This window comes from Pezoporus wallicus, unplaced genomic scaffold (assembly GCF_028554395.1).
Source record: "Pezoporus wallicus isolate ANWC-B61680 ecotype Strahan unplaced genomic scaffold, APGP_CSIRO_Pwel_v1 scaffold_7383, whole genome shotgun sequence".
Lineage (NCBI taxonomy): Eukaryota > Metazoa > Chordata > Aves > Psittaciformes > Psittacidae > Pezoporus > Pezoporus wallicus.
In genome coordinates, this window is record NW_026636323.1 from 1,504,074 (window position 1) to 1,523,586 (window position 19,513).

The following is a 19,513-nucleotide window of genomic DNA, read 5'->3' on the forward strand; positions in this document are numbered from 1 at the left end:
CCTGATTCCTAACGTCATCTTCAAGGCATGATGTATGTCTCTTAGCTTCCCCCTCCTCTTCAATATGTAAATCATATAAAGATTAAGACAAATTTGGGAGTGAGTGAAAATCTGTGGATACTTGATCTATTGTGGAGCTGTGCCAGGATCCAGTTGCTGAAACAGAATTCTACTAGGACTTCTACTCATGATGTCTTACAAATAATTATCGCAGAGTTATCAAGGTCCTCAAAATAACATATGATTTTAATCTAAAATAACTAATAATTGACACTTAAGAAAAAATATCCAGAATATTAAAGTGTCTTGGATGCAAACTTGTTAACTGCAAGACTTCGGATCCTAAATATTTGTGCCTTCTTTGCTGTTAATGTTAAGACTATCCTGGGCTTGAAGCCTGGAGTATTTGGCAAACTGATCATTTAAACTTATGTACAGCCTACTTTAAAAGATGAAGGAAAAAAGGTTTCAGAATTAGCTGGGCTGAAAAATACAAATTACATACCTTCAAAAATAAAAACTACAATTCCTACTTGCAAAAACATTGTGCAGAAAATCTAATTAAGAGCTTCACATGAGAGTCCAGTACTACAGGGAATGTGAATTCACATAATCAATCAGGGTGTTGGAAAAGTAATCAGAGAAAAAAAGGAGTGTGATGTTAAGGGATATACAGGGATTTGGAAATATGAAAGCCACAGATGAATGTTAATCACCTAATTAATAAGAAGGCACAATTATTTTGAAACAAAGTCAAGGTAAATTAAATAGCTGAAGGTTTTTTTTCCTTGACAAACTTACAATGAAAAACCATCATGTGAAGTCACCTACAAAAGCATGAAAAGAAGTTAAAACTTGGAATGCATCCGGAAAGGATTAAAGTAGTTAGGTGAAACACAGAAAGAACACTGTATAAGGTAAAACTGCAGCCAAACAAACAGCTGGATATCAAATAAGGCGTTTAGTGAAGCTGGTTTCTTTGTCTGCTGCATGGCTATGACTTTCTTAATAGATTCATTGGTTTTTAAAACACATGATTTTTTATGCATGCACAGATCAAGCTATTTTGGTTATTTATAATTGGTCAAAGAAAGTGTATGAGCATTTTGGTTTGCAATTAAATGCATAAAATATCATAAAATTCAGAAGTGTAAAAAAGCAGAAAAGTGCCAACTTGAAATTCTTCAGTTCTACTGCATGCAGACACTTACTTATATGACCAAATCCTCCTTCCTTTGGAGGATCACATTATTTTGTTTAATTGAACCTCATATTTCCTTAGGTGTGCATTTACCACAATGAAGAAGAAACCAATACCTTATGTCAATTAAAATGCTGAAATTCCTAACAGCTTATGTCCTGTTAATAAGGAGCTTTCCCAGACTCCTGGAAGAAGTCAGCAGAAAGCCCTAAAACTAATTTCACCTCTTTTTGGACATCCACAGTACAGAGATTTACACTGGACTAGTCTCTCAGACTCCCTCTGGAGACAAGGAGAAAAAGTCACAGGAGTGTGTTGCACTTCATCTTAAAGTAGACATTTAAAGTATAACAGGTGAACCCTGCTCTAGTAGCATTTAATTCTCTCCCCTAACTACGAAGGGATGCCAAACAACCAGTTTAGCTGCCCTTTGCAGGCAAAAAAGAGCATCAGGTACTTGCTTCCAGGTGGTCTGAGTCCTTTTCTGGATGTTCCTGGTTATCTCTATTGACTGCAGAGGGTCCTTGCATATCCATGTTCTAACTCTAGCAATAAAGGCAAGTGCCTTGTGTTAGAGGAAATATATGTTGACCTTGATGTAGTAACCAAAGGCTTACAAAGATTTAATAATGGAAGTTATCCAGGTGGCACTAAAGAGGAAATGTTCCTTGATGAAACACTTTTTACTAGCACTAGACTGACTCATTCATTTATCTAAGAACTCAGCAGCTGAACCTCAGGTGTGCTCGTAAAGATTGTGCTTAGCCGCACTCAAAAAAACTGAGCTGGTAAAATATCTGAGCTGTTTGCAGAACAAGAAAACTGGCTTTGTCAGATAGATTGCTCATCGAAAAATACGGCTTTGAAGCCTTTGCCTTTAATAGGATTCTAATAAATTGTCCTACCCTCTAAATCCTTTTCTTGATTGTTTTGGCACTGTATGTCAACACTCAGCCAGATGCTGAAATGATGCCACCTAAGGCAAATTAACTAGCAGATAAAGCTTTTTTTTTTTTTTTTATATCCACTGTTTTCTGTGGGGGTTTTATGTTGTTTTAGTAACTGCACTGTTTGCTTTTAAAGTGCTTTAAAGATAATTGACTCTAATATTTCTACAGCAGAAGTAACTATCAAGTCAACAGTTCTCTTTAAGATGTTTCAAGCCCTCTAAAAGTGGCAAAGAGGAACCTTAACAATAATGATCTTTGGAAACAAATACCCCTCAACAGAGAAGTTTCTGAGGGCTTTTGAGGGCAATTCAGCGGCTTGTTTAGCTCAGGATGGGAGCCAGCCTTTTAAATTGCTCTCCAGATGGCCACATTGGCTAGGAGAGCCTTTCCACAGTAGTTCACAGATAGACAGACCACCACAGAGGGCAAGCAAAGGTGTGCATTTGGAGCCACCTGCTTTGACTGCTGGTGCAGCTGGGCCCCCAGACCTAGAACGTCTCTGTGTATGACAGGTAGCAATAGAGCATGACAGCCAGACAACATGAAACAACTGCAGAGGTTCTAGGAGGATGTATGGAAGAAACAGGGCAGGAGACTGCTCCCAGCCTTATAAGGATGGCATGAACTCAAACAAGCATAGAACGTATTTCTGGGCAGGCTGTGGCAGCAGCTGCCAGATAGGTAGGCAGGGCACAGTGCGCCAGTGGCCATACCTGAGCCACATGAGTCCTCACTTCCAGACCTGTGATTTTTACTGCCTTTAATAGCAGTTAAAAGCATAACGAAACTCAAAGATGAGCTCTTAAGGTAGTTACAGCAAACACCAAGTCACATTTGTAGGATGCTTCTTAGCACAAATGATCATCCTGGAGAATAAAAAAGTAAGCCCTAGGCAGGAAATGCATGACATAAAAAGTAACCTCTCACAAAAAGCAGCAGGATGTAAAAAGTTCTTGAGCACTGATAATCCAGACTGAGTCCTGACTGCTCAAACACACCATATTTCTTCAAAGAAAGACAACTTTATTTTCCAAGCAGTTCAATTAAAAAAAAAAAAAATAAATTATTCTTTCAGGTTAATAAGGTACATAATATAATTTATAAGTAATAAGTAATAATATCAGGTAATAAGTACATATTATCATTTCATACATCTTGTGGTAGGAAATGGCAACTGGAGTTTCCTAGGGCACCTACAATGGCATGAATCATCTACATTTAGGTAAATGTATCTTATTCTAGATAATAATTTTGCTGTTTGGACTCAGGTATTGGTCTGGTAGCGTTTCTGGAGCTTATTCACCAGGTGCCAACTGAGGCTTGATTTTAGGAGTTAAACTGAGCATGCACTCTACTCTCTGGTGCCTTTTGTGGGATTTAACTGCCCTTGCGACCATCGCAACAGAAATGAGCATGCAACAACTAAGCAGTCTCCACATGTACATCAATGCCTAAAAATGAAATTGATGACCTAAAATGAAGTCTCATTTGATATTAGACATTTATCGCTCAAGGCCAGGCTGGACAAAGCCTTAGGTGGCATGGTTTAGTGGGAGGTGTGCCTGCCAATGGCAGAGGGGTTGGAACTAGATGATTTTAAGGTCCTTTCCAACCCTAACTATTTTATGATTCTATGATTCAAAACCAATACTAATGTATTCATATGTATATACTCACATTGCCCTTAAAAAAAAGGCATGCAAGTTCAGAAGATTTCTTCATACAATTTAAGTTTTGCAAAATGAGGGGTTTTTTTCATATGTCTGATGGTTGCAACCTTTAATGCATGTTCTCACCTTAATGAAGGGCTCCTCAGTTTAATGAATTTCCTGCTAAACCCCTTATTTTTCAGCTGTTATTCTTGTACGGTAGATTTAGAAATGAAAACAAAATGGTATTAGTGCCTCTAGCTCAGCAAAACTGAATGTGTGGTATATGCTTATATGTGTGATACGCTATAAAGATGCTTGCTTTGGGGAAATTGCCTGTTAATTCCTTTTTCAGACCACGGGATTGTGTAGATCTGACTCACTTTCACACTCTCAGTGGCTCAGTTCTCCTGTGCCACATCAGTGCTGTCCTGAAGAGGCTCACAGGCAACTCCAGGGTGTAAATAATGCATCATAACAGCAACAGCTTGTGTGATGACAAGAGATTAACATGATTTTGATCCATCTTCAGACATCTGGTAAAAGTGAAAGGCAGTCCCTTTGAGCACTGCTGGTTTATAATTCCAGTCTCCACCTCAAGCATTAGCCTGTGGCCAAATTAGACTAAGCACTTTGACTGGGTCACTGAGCTTGGTCACTGAGCAAACTGCTGGCTTAAATCATAAAAATCACTTTTCTCTTGCCCCATTTATTTATATCACTGTACTTCTAGGAGTTACCACCCTAAAAACAGCAGCAGAAGACTGCTCCAGTTCACAGTCTGGTGTTTCAGTAGGAACAGTGTTCCATCTATGATCTGAGATGGGGTGCTGCAATGTGAGTTTATACATGTGAACACATTAGTATTCACTGGGTATTCTTTTCTAGAAAATCCAAGCCGACATTGTGAAAGGACCAGCACTTTGCTTCTCTCTTTAAAATTGGGTATTTATTTGTCATTTATTAAGTGAACTATGCTCAAACGGTTTACCTAAACATTTATGCATTGAATTGGGCTAATTTTTTTCAATCAAATGAAAGCAGTTGAGCAACTCCATCTCTACAAAGAGGTGTCATTCTTTAACTCATGATGCCCTGCTAAGGGTAGTACATGATGATCTTAAAAGTCTTTTCCAACTTAGTTGATTCTATGATTCCATGAACAGAGAGCAGGACCCCAAGACCTCCATACAGGTCCTGCTGACCACAAGCAGAGGAACACGACAGAGATCTATCATTGCCTTAACCCCTCAACAACATTTGCAAAGGTCATTTGTCAAAGCCCCAATATATCGTTCTGTTTCCTTTCATGATGACAAAATTAGATTGCTAAAGAAAAGCAGAGAGCAGCCCCCTTTACAGGTGTATCAGCCTCTCTGTCTGTCTATTTACAGAGGTTACTCCCCATCCTCATTAGCAAAACAGCTCGTCCATTGAATGTAACTTAACTGACAAATGGAGTTGTCCTTGGCAGGGTATCTTCAGTTGAAGAATGATGCCTCTTTGTAGAGATACAGTTGCACAACCACTTTCATTTGATTGAAAAAAAATTATCCTGATTCAATACATAAATGTTTAAGTAAAAACCCTTTGGACATAGTTCACTTACTTAATAAAAAACAAATAAATATCCAATTTTAAAGAGAGCAGAGAGCTGCTGGGCATTTCACAAAGATGGCTTAGGTTTTTGTCCTGGGTTCAGCTGTAGCAGTCATTTTTCTCCTTCTCAGTAGCCGGTGCAGTGCTGTGGTTTTGACTTTCAGCCTGGGAACAGTGCTGATAACACCAATGTTTTTAGTTGCTGCTCAGTGATGTTTAGTCTGACCAAGGACCTTCTGAGTCTCATGCTCTGCCAGGGAGGAGGGGAAGCTGGGAGGAAGCAGAGACAGGACACCTGACCCAAACTGACCAAAGAGGTATTCCATACCACAGCACGTCATGCCCACTATATAAAGTGGGGGCAGTTACCCAGAAGGGGTAGATCACTGTTCGGATCGGGCTGGGTATTGGTTGGTGGGTGGTGAGCAGTTGTATTCTCTCCCCTTGTTATTTCCCTTATCATTATTATTACTGGTGGTAGCAGCACTGGTTTGTGTTATACCTTAGTTACTGGACTGCTCTTATCTCAGCCCGTGGGAGTTACATTCTTTTGATTCTCCTCCCAGTCCCTCCGGGAGTGGGGGGAGGAAGGAGCGGGGAGTGAGCAAGCGGCTGCATGGTTCTGGGTTGCTGGCTGGGCTTAAACCATGACAGTTTTCTAGAAAAGAATACTCAAATCCACTTATAGATAAATTCAAGGCATGGTTATTTTTCCTGCAGCCTTTTTAAATATTGCTTTGGAATGCACACAGAAATGTGTGTGTTTGGTGGGGGTGGAAGGAGGAGGCTCCCTCTTCACAGTATGGGCTATCTCAGCACTATTTGGAGTACCTGTTAGTTTAATGCCTTTTCAGAGACCCTGAAGACATGGAGAAGCACTTCTTGTCTAACACACCCAATAAGGATTAAGCTTTTTTTTAATGGTTTCTTAGCGTTGCTATTTATTTATTCTATCTAGTTACAAGCATGTTACAGGGAGTGGGGGTTTTTCTTGTTTTGGTAAAGCAAAAATTTTCACTCAAATGCTAATCCCGGAATACTCCTGGTTAACACTGCATTTCACAGTGCACAATTCAGCTGTTTCTCAATTGAGTTCTTGCAGTCCCTCCTCTGCATCTGCCTCTTGTCCTCTGCATCCTCCTATAATGCATATTGCAGCAGCTGGCTTATCTTTTCTACCTTCAACATCAACCATTTTTCCCCCCTCACCTTTTGTAAGTCCAGAGCAAATCTCAGTGTTGAACCTCCACCTCTGCTGGCTCTCTGGTCCACTCATTCCTAACTGCATATGTATGTTGCCTGTGGTTCATGCTGCAGCAGTTACTCTGTCATCCTCATAAAAGAGGCTGTACACTGTGTGCTGATCAGCATCCCTTTGAACACCGAACATACTCCTTTGAGAGCAACCACATGTGCTAAGTTAGACTCTCAGTGTCATACCCACTAGCACCCACCACAGCAGAATGTGAAGGACCAGCACTCCCACTGCCAGCATTTCTCCTATCAGCAAACGCGTACAGGGCTCACGGCAGTCCAGCTTTTCTGAGGGCAGAATGCAGCCTGTATATATGTGGTTCTTGAGACAACTCATTTCACAGATTCACGAACAGAAAGCATATCATTGTGGCTTAATCAAATTAAATATTTAAATGAAAGCAATAATTACTTAAATTTGTCTTGAGACTTAGCAAGATTAAGTCTTTGAAACATCATTTTTGGCCTGTATTCTATAATAAGTAAGCCAGTCTCTAATGATTCAGAAAAGACTAGAGGGTTTGGGTTATCACCAACCAAGAGGTATTTATGAAAGACGGTGAGCAGGGTGGTTATTAAATGGCCCTCAGACAGTACCTCTTCTTTACAGACAACTTTGCTAACACAGCATCAACCAGGCATTGACATTAAGTAAAAGAAAAATCCTAGCCAAGCATTTAAATTCCCTGCCAATGTATCTGGAAAAGAGATGTTTAGTGACAGTGGAAATCACTACAGCAAATTTCAGCTCTTGTTATAATCTGTTAATTAATGTGTTAACATATGATTGCAGCAGATCAGTGAGACCAGCATTCTTGTCAAGTCTACGCATGCATAACACATGGCCGGCATACTCTGGGTCCAGAAAATATAGTAAAGGCACACGCCTTCACAGTTAATGTAATAAATCTCATGGTCCTTATGTGTACCTGGAAGGAATGCTGTCAGCTGAAATTTTTTACATGGGTTTCCTCACTGATGTCAATGACAGGGTGATCAAATTTATGCAGGTATGACTCACGAGTCATGAGATGGTGAAGGTGGTCTCAGAGACTCTGCCTGATTGCGCGCACAACTATGTTTAAGGTCATAGCTTGTAACTGCCTAAGTGCTGTCTTCAAGGAGCTCAGGCTGGCATGACACCCAGCTTCTTCTTAGTTTGCAGAGAAATAACCTGGAAAGGTCACGCTTTTCTGCACTCTGGGGAGAGCAACGACTGAAACCTGGGAACAAGCAGGCTGTCAGGAGACAAACAGGGACCACAGGAGCAGAACTGCATGCTTGGTGTGGAAGAGCAGCATCAGTATGCACCCACAAGGGGCTAGCCACCCCTTCAAATGAGGGAGCTGCTAAATGGAATACCTAGGAACTACTTCAGGCACAAGATTGATCATGGGCAGTGATGAACCAGACTGTTCCCTGCAACAGTTACTGCTGTGTTTTGTCTAGTCTTTCTCTTACATCCTTTGAGACACTCTTCCATGGGGTTGGGAATCTTAGTTCTGAGACACAATTTTTCTGCTAGTTAACTTTCTGTTAAATTTCTGTTCTCATTGCTCTGTCTCCTTCATGTTCAGTCTTTCAATTATTAGGTGAATAAAAAATTTGCAAGAACTTTTTATACTTCACTGAAAAGAAAATCTAATATCAATAGCACAGAAGGATATTAGAGTTCAAAATAATAAGGTAAAGCTTCTAGAGCATGTTGCACACCCCTTGGGCAACACCATTAGTGGCTGCTGATAATAAAATCACTGGTAGGGGTAGAGATGGGGCTGATATCGGTAAAGATAATTTCTGGTCATATGCCAGATGAAAAGCACTCCAAAATGCCACAGGAATTGGCATAAGGGAGGGTGACCTGGAGCGTCTCTCCTAAACCAATATTTTAAACTTTCAACCTCAATTTATTTGCATATATTTGTAAGAAACATCTCTGAAACAGAAACATAATTCCTTATTCTTGAAGCTTGACAGAAATATCAGTGCAAAAATAAAAGATAATGCAGCAAGTTTGTGGTTAACCCTGGGACACCATTTACATCCACTGTTCTTTGCACTGGGATTGATGCCAGGCTACCAGAAGCCCTGCACACACAGCTAGGGAAAGGATTTCTAACACCAACCATAAGGCTTAGCACACAGGGGCTGGAAATGGGAAGCTCTGTGTGTCAGTGCTTGAGAGTGGGAATTCTCACACCGGTGGAGGGTCAGTCTTGCCTGCTGAGCACTGAGGGTGCTCAGTCTTGCCTGCTCCTTCAGAAGGAGATTCCCCTCTTCCTCAAATGACACATGGTCAGAAAGCACTTATAGAATAAGGTATCAGCAGCTGCATCAATCCTTCTAGCTAAGAAAGAACCAGGATGTGCATTCACACATCAGATCCTGATTATCTACATTGCTTAATCCTTAGGTCACTGCTGGGCTTTTGTTTTCTAGAGACCATTGTACAGGCAGCTTGCCCCATACAGCATGGATATGAATCCGGCTTGGCCACATCGCTGACTCTCATTCAGTGCTTAGTGCAGCCACCAACAGTAAAACCAGTAGCTTCTTTGTGAGAAAGCTGACATAAGGAACAAGTGTTATTTACCAGCTTCCCAAGGATGTAAGTAACCAAAGCCATACTCTCCAGGCTTGGGTTAGAAAGCCATAAACATGCCAGACTTCAAAGACAGCTAATTGCACTCACTGTGATTTGCCTTGATCTGTGTTGCGATGTGATGCCTCTGCCTACCCTGCCAAGATCTCCAGGAATGTTAGCTCCCATATTGCAAGACTATTAAATACCATGTCTTAAATTTATACATACATTCCTTCATTTTCTTTTATAATGTTCTTTTGGAAAAGATTTCCAGCAAGCCTATCTGAAATCCCTTGCCTTAGCACCATACCAGAATGATGCACTATGAATACCCCCACCACACACAACTGGGTTGCTTCTCCAAGCCTGCACTTATGTCCTTTTTTACTTTTATGGACAACACATAGAAGAGTATAATGCGGCTGAGGTGATCTGATGATGACTCACCTAGTTCAAACTGGTTGGAAAGGTTACCACAGGTTTGTCTGACTTCTTCACTGTCCCAGCCAAGAGGATAGAGGGCACAACCAGAGCCAATCAACAAACCTATGGAGAAAAAAGAAAATAGAAGTTTATACAATTGGCTTAAACACAGGCTGCCACTTGCAAGTGTCAAACTGACATTTGGGAATCTCAGAGAAAAAAAAGTACATCTTTTTTTTTTCTCCTAAAACCAGTAGAACGTCATTTGGACTCCTACTGCTGCATTCTGCTATACTGCTTTTACATATGGTCTGTGGCCTGGAGGCAGCTTTGGTGGTTAAGCACCAGAAGCCATCCTCATCTTCTAGAGCTTCTACCTCAGAGCTTTTAGACTTCCCTTCTACTCTGCATAACTACTATATACTCTGTTTGGAAAACTCAGCCAGGGTTAAGTAGAAGATGTGTTAATCACAGCAATTACAAGCTGATTGCTTCTGATTAATTAAAACAACAGTCAACCAGGGTCTATCAGGGTTCTAGCAGGAAAAGTAAACTGACAGTTGTGTTAATCTGTTGTCATCTTCCTTTGGTTTTCGCCCTTTAGAAAGCCAAGGAAGAAAGGTTTCATGTCACACCACAGGCACACACTCCACAAAGTTTTCTGAAACATTTCAGCCAAAACAACCAAGCCGTTTTCCTGTTGCCATGTTTGACTCAACACTCACAACATTTTTTGCTTTCTCGAGCCCTCATGCTACCCCAAGCAGATGTGTTTTGGCTAAGTCCTTCCCTTCACAAGATCTTGCTGAGAACCACCCGATGGGCCATGATTATTTTGCAGAAGTGGCATTTTTTGTCAAACTGCATTCTCAGCTGTCACTGCAGCAGCTGCCAAAAAGCAGGGTGTTGCTGGCAAAGCTTCTTACACAGGCAGCCTGTGCTACAGCATTTAAATGTACCTCTTTTGTGCCAAATCTTATTTATAAGATTGGAAACAAATCACTATGTAGATAATGGGCTCGTTGCACCTGAGTTACCTGCAGGCTGTAAAGGCAAACAAGTCCTCAGAAAGTTTGGAGTGTGGTTTTGCAGTGTTGCCTTTTACCTGTTATGTAGAGCACAGGACTGGGACAAGGTTTCAAGCCCTACAGCTGTCACTCTGGGCAAGTCCCTTGACTTGACACCACCTCACTTTTCCTCTCTTGACAATGAGAATAAGGACAATGTGCTCCCTGGCAAAGCACTTCTGCTGCCGTGTTCCTAGTGCAGAAAAGCCCTGGGTGTGATGACAGGCACTATGGACATCACACCAGTTGAAGAGGAGTCCTGGGAGTCGTAGGAATGATCCTGACTCAGGGCTTGGAGCTAGCTATGCCAGCTATTTCTACTATGTCCTCAAGATGCCTAAGTTTCTTATATTTCTGATGCTACTGTAAGATACAGATATCACCTTATTATGTCTTTGACTTGCTCAAAGACACACCTGAACAAGGCACTGAAGTCCAGAAACGTATCTCATCTTCTTCCAAAAGACATTTAATGATCTTAGCATCTTAGCTCTTAGCAAAGTACCACAGCAATTCCTTTGCTGGTCCTCTGAGCACATCTGCCCCTGTTTTAGCCAAATCTTCATTCCTTAGATTTTCACCCACTAAGTTCAAATATCTTCTTGCTGCTCAAGTCTACTTTTTCCTTTCTTTGTTGAGCAGTAATTGCCATCTCCTCTCTCCATATCTACAACACATAATGGAAAACAAATCCCTAAGGCAGCCCCCTCTCAGATGGGGTATTCACCCAACATCTGTAAAGGGGGAAAAGCGATAAAGGACTGAGACAAGGAGGCAAAAAAGTACAAAATGTAATCAGTTCTAAGTAATGTTAAGTTTGATGGCTTTGTAATGGAAAATAACTGCGGTGCTTGGAGGTAGTTGACATAGTTTCAGGCCCTAAGGGCCTCAGTACAAAAGATGTGAGAAAAGGACAGGACCTGGGATGGGGAGTATCCCGGACTAGCAGATGTCCAGGATGAGAGCAGTTAAACTAACTGATAAGTAGAAGGCCAGGATGATTGCTATGTCTGTAATGTTAATTAAGCTTGTTGGGAAAAGTAAACGACCCTTAAAGACCACCACATTTTTGTATGCATGCCGGAAACCTTTTGGAAAATGATGTAATATACTCAGTAACCATATAAGGATGACCTGTATAGCAATTCGAAGACACGTTAGGAGGAACTATCCCCCGTGTCTCCCGGCGCCGCAATAAAGAACACCTGCTTGTCAACTTGAAACTCTGTTGGCAAGTTTGTTCCTGGAGTTTTCTCCGAATCAGGACACATGAATGCTAGGTATTTTCAGAACTTTGTCTGACCTGGATATAGCTGCTTCTAACATCCTCGCTAACGGCTTTCATAGTATCATCTGATTTTTTTCCCCCAGGGCCACGGAGACAACACCAGCTGGTAGAATCCATGTAAATAAGAGTCCCTTCTAATTAAATTCTCAGAAAGGATGTATCTCAGACAAGAGAACTTAGGACAAAACTGGGTCTACATTTGTTAAAGACAACTTCAGACTCTGAAAAAAACCTGACTGATTCTCACTTGAATTGTTAAAGCAAGAAGGGCATTGTGAAGTGCTGACAGCACAGGTGATGTGCTTGGGATCAGCAGGACCCAATGGGGCAAGAAGGAACATCACCACTGATGATGAGAATGGCTGGGAAAGGGAGGGAGATCGCCTAGATGCCAGAGAGGACTGTGGCAGCCCCAGGCAGTCCTGATGTGGATCTATTTCCCACACTGGCCATGGTTCCCATGACCTGCCTGGTGCCAGCCCAGGCAGACAACAGCTCAGAAGCCGCTCTGACTAAAAGTGAACTGGACTGCCTGTGCTGGTTTCAATCAACTTGTGTCCTTGAACAGACTCTCTGGAGACCTTGCAAATGCTCAAAGGGCCCCACTGCAAGGGTTAGGGAGATGTCGGGGTAGGAGGGAAGGCAGACTTGCAGCTGCCTGCATTGGACCAGATGAAACAGCAGCCAGCCCTTCCTCACAAGTAGGTCCTGGGAAAGCCTCTTGCCCAGTTCTTCCAGGAGAGCACAACAGCAGCACTGCAGGCAAGTGAAAGGACTATTAGCATAACAATGCTGCCCCTCCAAACCCAGAACAAGCTCTTGCCAATTACTCTCCTCAGGTGGTAATAGTATCTGGTGGCCACTGCATTCACAGAGGACTGTTTATTTAGGTTTTGTTGCAGTAACCAGGTTGTTGTTTGTTTTTTTTTTTCCCACGAATGCCACTCACAGCACTTTCCACTGCCACCTTCCAAGCAAAGCCCATCCTCTTCCAAACATGGGTACCTGTTCACTCAGTCTGCCTCTGATGCTACACTGAATACAGTGACCGCAAGCCTCGATAACTTATTTCCTTCCTTAGCCAGACCTTTTCATCCCCCCGTCACACCTTCTTTCACATTTCTGCAAATCCATCTCTGTAAGTCCAAAGCCCAGTTTCAGTGAAAATAAATTATCGGGCTCAGTCAAAAATTCATTAACAATGCAATATTCTGTAAAGTTAAATTGCTCCAAAGGAGCAACTGCTTCACTTAAACATAGTGCTTGTCCTTAAAGCCATTCTGCACTGTTCAGCTCACAGCACCCCCAGTGTGCCTCACCATTACCTGTGCCTCCTAGAAATAAATAAACCAAATAAGGGAAATCTAGCATGCTACGTTAGAAAACCTCCCTACCCCAGCAACATCTGGCTCTCCAGTTAGCTATGGGCTTTATCAGTGCTGTTTCGGTTATGGAGTAACAGACATTGAGCATTGCAGCTTTTTTTCTGCTCACAGCCTGCACTGACTCTGATGATGAAATCAAATGGGAAACTGCTACCTAACGCCAGTGCTGACGCCCCATGACCCCAAAGCACCAACAGCAGCATGTTTATGTGTCAAGGACAAGGTATAAAACCACTGGTAAGCTCACATACTTCGTTTAGTGAACACAAAACCTGCCAGAGACCAAAGGTGCAGCCAGGAGAACAAGGTACATTCCCATCTGGGAAAAAGGTTTTGCCACAGGTACCAACTGGACACAAGTCTTAAAGCTGTTGTTTTGATATCTCCTTTGATGGTCACTGGTTTTCAGCTGGTTTTGGATCACCTTCAGATGTTTTCCCTGTAGTGGCACATAAGTGCCTGTTGTTGATTTAGGTCTATTAGCAAACCAGTTGTGTTCCCCAGTACTTCTTGAAGGCAACAAGCAGGCCAAACTCAAAGACTTACCTAGTGTAATGCTTCCACAAGGACTGCTAGCCAGTAAAAAAAAATAACAAGTTTTGGTTTATGCCCTGAGGTAAGTATGAGTGTGTGTGTCTAATGTCCCATTGCTTTCAGCAGGATTCTTCATGATTTTAACACGGCTGATGCTGCCTTGGTCTTCACGGACAGTGAAGTCAGAAACTGGCATTTCAGCTCCCTTATTTTATGCACTAGAAGTGTGGAGTATGCCTCAAAGCCCATGGTGCAAATGGAACCTGGACAAAAGCCCCTCAGCCCCTTCTTTCTCTTCTGATCAATACAACCCCTGTTTGTAAGCAACTGAATGTGTGGATCAGACCCTGCAAAGCAAAAAGACTGCACACTATTACAGCTAATAATTCATATACCAATGTGTTTTATCACAGAGAATGTAGATCCTGCTGAACAGCTGCAACCTCCATTTAAAAATCTAAGCTAAATTCAAGGGCTGCAAACCCAATGGAAATCTTTAAGCTAATTTTGCAGCTTCAGTAAAGAGCAGTTATTTATTGAGCTCTAGAGTCACATCCTGGCCTGCCCAACAGTTATTGTATTTAGCCAGCTACACTACCCAGGACACCATACCCTTATTGACAGCTGCTTGAAACACTTAGGATGCCTGTAACATTTCTTAAGGAAAGTAAGAAAAAACAAAAAAACAACAAACCCAACCACCCTGCTGTAATTGCGATCATCTGTCATCTTTCATTATCCAGTACAGACATTAAAAGAAATAGGGGAAGGAAACATGCAAGTCCATAAACAGCACCCTCACAAAAGGGGCTGTGGCTTCCAGGTGCAAGGGACCCAGGCAGTGGGACATAGCCAGCCAGCAGTAAAGGTGCTGGTGACATTTGGCTGCTGTTTTGGGCTATGTGCCATGCACCAGTGTAGGTGTTGGCACTTCCAGAGACCAGCTCTTCTGGAGCAGTTCTGCATTTGGGATTGAAACAGTCTCCTTGCCCTGATCCATGAAATACGGCTATTGCAAATGCTGAGGCTGACTCGATGTGATGGTGAGGCATGTGGGAGAGAGCCACAAGGCTTACGTAAGGCAGCCAGCATCAGCAGTGCAAAACTGGAATGAAGTGCTTGGCTTTAATACTCAATAGGGTCTCATTTAGCCACTACACTCTTTGTATAGTCCACGCAGAGAGCTGGATACCTTTAAAAAGTGAGTTAAAACCAGCCCGTTTGCTAAGTGAGGAGCTGCCCAGACCTACAAGTTGCAAAACTATGAGTTAGAGGATGGATGCCTCAATAGTAAACTACCCAGAGTAATCCTTGTCCATCCCACAATGCCTTCTCTTTCACCCTTGCTGCAGGTAACATGCGACCATATTTCAGTAACACCTAGTGCTTGCAAGATGATCTTGTCTGTCTGGAGCGGAGCTTGTGATTGAAAATAATTGCATATAACAGGTTCTGCGTATGGTGGATGCAGCAGAGAAGGGACAGTAATTACATTAGCGGCTTGGCACAGATCTAGGGTTCCTCTTTGAAGTGATAAATGATTTGTGGCATGCAGCAATCAGCTTATTCCAAGATGTAAAATATTAACCACTGTTACTATCTCCAAGAATAGCTTGGATATAGGCAAGTCTCAAACAACAAACACAGAAGGATTAATAAGCCAAGAGATATTAACCAAATTTTGCCATGGGCAAAATGACTGCACTCAGAAAGACCAAGACTCATTGGCAAAAGTCAATGCACAAAAAGATAAGCTTGAAAATCCCTGTGGAGGGCAGTCCTCAGACTGCTGAGTTATTGGCCACTGAATATGGGACATTTGACTGATTCCTTATTGCTGTGGCTTTAATGGGAGCCTCCACCCAAAGATCTGATGTGCCTTAAATAACCAACATAGACATCACACCATAAATTAATTGTCTGTAGCTGTCCTGACAGCTCATAGCTAGCAAGTCCTGTTTTACAGACTCAGCTTTTCCTCTCACTTGAGGTCACAGTATGCCCCTGATTGCTATATGGCTCACTCTTGTTTTTGTTGTCAGCCCGTTTGATCATTGCATCCTCAAAAGCCTGTTAAATAAAGCCAAACCTTCCCCAGTGTCCTTCCTTTTCCTTTGAATAGGGTAAACCTAAACAGATTATTCAGATAAATACAATGGGGAAAACCATCAGTTTGGTCAATAAAGAGAGGTAGTGATGGCAGTGAATTAGGCACTTAACTTTGGATTCAGTCTCAGAGTCTTGCTGCTAGAAAATGCATTTTCATTTGAACAAAACCCATGGTGGCTTTCCTTGATTATGGCCTTTTTAGGAGCCTTCTAAATGGGCACTGGAAATTGTATTCCTTTTTTTGTATGTCCTCAGCTCCAGTCAGAGTTATACCCCATGAATGCAGGAAGGAGCCCAGTATCATTGTGAAAACTCAGTTTGTATTTCCATATAGAAAAGTAATAGGAACAGGTCAGACTTCATATATGTACTGCAGAGTGAAAATAAAACCAGAATCAAATGTTGCTTTTTGTACAGTTACGTTTAGTAAGAAAAATCTTCAAACTATCTTCCTCCTCACTTTCCCCCCATCTTCTACTGTTTCCCCTTTAATTTTCTGACCTGACCAAAAAGAAACCTTGCCCTTTTTATTTTTTTTTTTTTTCTAGGCATGTCTAATGAACACTGCTCATCTGACAGATATTCAGACCATCTGGAGAAGCTGACAGACAATAACTTGGAAGTCATCCCTTTCAAGACCATTTTAATGATGATTTTTCTTTTCACATTTTTTCTCTATCAGCCCGTTTGAATCTTCAAGGATGATAGAAAGTTTTCACATTCCCATCTGTCACTTGAAGGTACAATAATCTCCACATGCAAAACAAAACCAATTTTAAATGCAGCACAGACTATGACTTCCACTTCTTGTGATTTAAAAACTCTCCTTGATGTAATGGTCTTAAAGCGTTTACCTGATATCAAAGTGAGCTTACGGTATGAAAGTAAAACTGAACTGGCACAAGAAGTTGTCTGCTGCTTTCAGACATACCTTGGCCAACGAACAATGGGGTTAAAGAAGAATTGGTTAAAAAAAAAGTTGTGAAATACTTCAGAAGACACAGCTTCTGAAGTATGTGTTCAAGAAACTCTCCAGGAGCTTCAACCAAGCAACTGCTGAGTGATAGAAATGGGTCAGAGCAGGTTCAGACAAACTTCAGAGGCTGGGCAAAGCAGCAGGACCCAATGGAGCAAAGACGGGGATGGGGGGACCAGGGCCATGCTGGCTGCAGTCAGCCCGGCTCCCATACCTGTGGAGTCCAGCCTCATTTCAGTGAGCGAGGGACAATGTCTTTATACCGGCAGCTCCCAGATCATCCAGAAGCCTTCCTTCTTTAAGGTCACATTCCTACTGTTTTTTTTAACACCATCACTCTGTTCTTCGGTTCCTCTGTTGTTCTGTTAGAGAAACATTACCATACTGGTCCCTTCACACTGCTGTTAGTACTTGTCCCTCAGGAAACCCAGATAGGCACCTGAGCTGGGATTTTATCAGGCTTAAACATGAGATCAACACTTTGGGCAAAAGTTCTCTGTTGATTTAGTAGTCACTGAACAATTGCCTAGAAAGCGAATGAATGCAATAAGGCACTCCCCCTTGTCTGGGTGTCCAAGCAGAAGTCCTCAGAGGCACACAGATAGAAACTACATTTATGTTGTACCAAATTTCCTCCCACTCCTTCTCACAGGGGTGAGAAGGGGAGACAGCTAGTCAGTTCAGGGCTTTACTCAGGTCAAGTATTTCTGTCATAGATTTTGCTATAGCAGGACGTTAGAGCGAATGTAGACACAAAGCAAAATGAAACATAAGAACAAAAAAACCCCCAGAGAATAAAATGCTACAGCCTTCAGTTTCTTAAATCCTGCCTCCAGTAAAACTTTCATCTTGAGTGTGATGGAAATAGTACTCATGGGATTTCAGACAGTGGCAAAACCCCACCACACTTCCCTTCTGATTCTGATCTCCAGGTTTAATTCAATACATTTGGCTTTGCTTAGCTCCCCTCCACCTGACTGTCAAGCCCCATCCCTCAAATGAGACTTTTTCTGTTATTTTGCGTTACTCCACACCATGAGCACTCACTGTCTGGCAGCTGCTCTGCTCGGAACCTCGTCAAACAGCCACAGTAAAGAGCTGCCACCTGCCTGCTACCACTTCCCAGAGAAAGTAGGAAAGTAGGGCTAGTGGCAGAGGAAGCCTAAAAAAGGCATTACAAATGCCTGCCAGCATCCAGCACAGCAAAATGCTATGTCATGGGAGAGTCACAGCTCTTTCTCCCTGACTGCAGGCACAGGGCAATGGAGGGTGCAGATGGGAGTCTTCTGACTGATGAAACATCACTTTGCTTTGATCTTCATTTGATCAAAGGTAGTGTGCTCATTACTACAGAGGTGCTTCAGGCTCAGAGGGGGAAATCTCCCCACCCAGAGATGCTACACTGCTACCCTAAAAGCTAATGGCTTTGCTCTGTTTGGTCCTGGGCATTTTTAAAGCAATTCTGAAAGCTGCAGGAAATGGGGCTGAGGGCTGAGAGAAACCCAAAAGAAACACTGAAGTAGTAAGAGTGGAGAAATCACAGAGCTGCCACTAAATGGAAAGTGACTTAATAAGAGCCATTTGGTAAAAGGACAAGTGACAGGACCATGGCAGGTGCTGTGAGGAAAGGAAAGGTTCAGCACCAATTTCAAAGCCCTGCAAAAATAGGTGTTGGTGCAAGGGACTGCAGCTCCCAAAATTCAAACCCCTCAGAAACATTGAAAGTACTTCTTTTAACAAGATTTTATAAAGCAGCAGTAAACAGGCTTGACAGTCTGTGAAGGCTGGCACTAGATATTAAGAAATCCAAGAGTTTAATCCTATTCTATGTACACAGTAGGAGGAGTAATATGATGTTTGAGAACTAGTTGAATTACAGTGTGTAGCTGGGTATTTCACTGAAAACTCCTTTATTACTATTTATTATACAGCACCTTTCACATGCAGGGACATCAAGAGAAAGAGGTACCTGCTTGTGCAATTTATATCTTATTGGTTATGGTTAAGGGAGGCTAAGGCTGGCCAGAGTCAAGGTGGTGTTTATCTGGAGGATGTACCAATTGATTAAAGAATGAATATTCACTGAAGCAGAGGCTCCAGGATAATTCCCTTACCACCAGATTACATAGTCCCTCTAACATTTTAGTTCTCTCAGCCAGTGATGACACAAGTATTTGGCACAAAGTACAGCACCCTTCAAACAGAAGCTCCTGAGAGACCAAGGTTCAAATCAGGCCAAAAAGAAAAAAAAAAAGGCTTTCACCACAGCTATTTCTCCCAGGCATGAGTGTTGGGTGCAGACAGTTGGATATGAGATTCCAGCATCACTGGGTTTTCTCCTTTGGGTCTCCTGCAATACACACCTGTTGTGTGCCCATGGACGAGGCAAGTCGGGAAGTATGGAGATCGTGAATCCTCCAGTGTTCAGATACAAAGCACAGCACTAAGCAGTCTGGATAAGCCCACACCTGGCTGCTTTTGTTTGCCTAAGGGG

At 42.2% G+C, this 19,513-nt stretch overlaps 1 protein-coding gene across 1 annotated transcript in view; it reads right to left on the bottom strand.

Moving 5' to 3' along the window:
• LHFPL6 (LHFPL tetraspan subfamily member 6) overlaps positions 1 to 19,513 on the bottom strand; it is a 140,069-nt gene that overhangs the window by 5,496 nt on the left and 115,060 nt on the right. Inside the window, exon 3 of the mRNA XM_057399996.1 lies at positions 9,685 to 9,783. Within this exon, the coding sequence (XP_057255979.1) occupies positions 9,685 to 9,783 (99 nt within the window). The remainder of the gene's footprint in view (positions 1 to 9,684; positions 9,784 to 19,513) is intronic.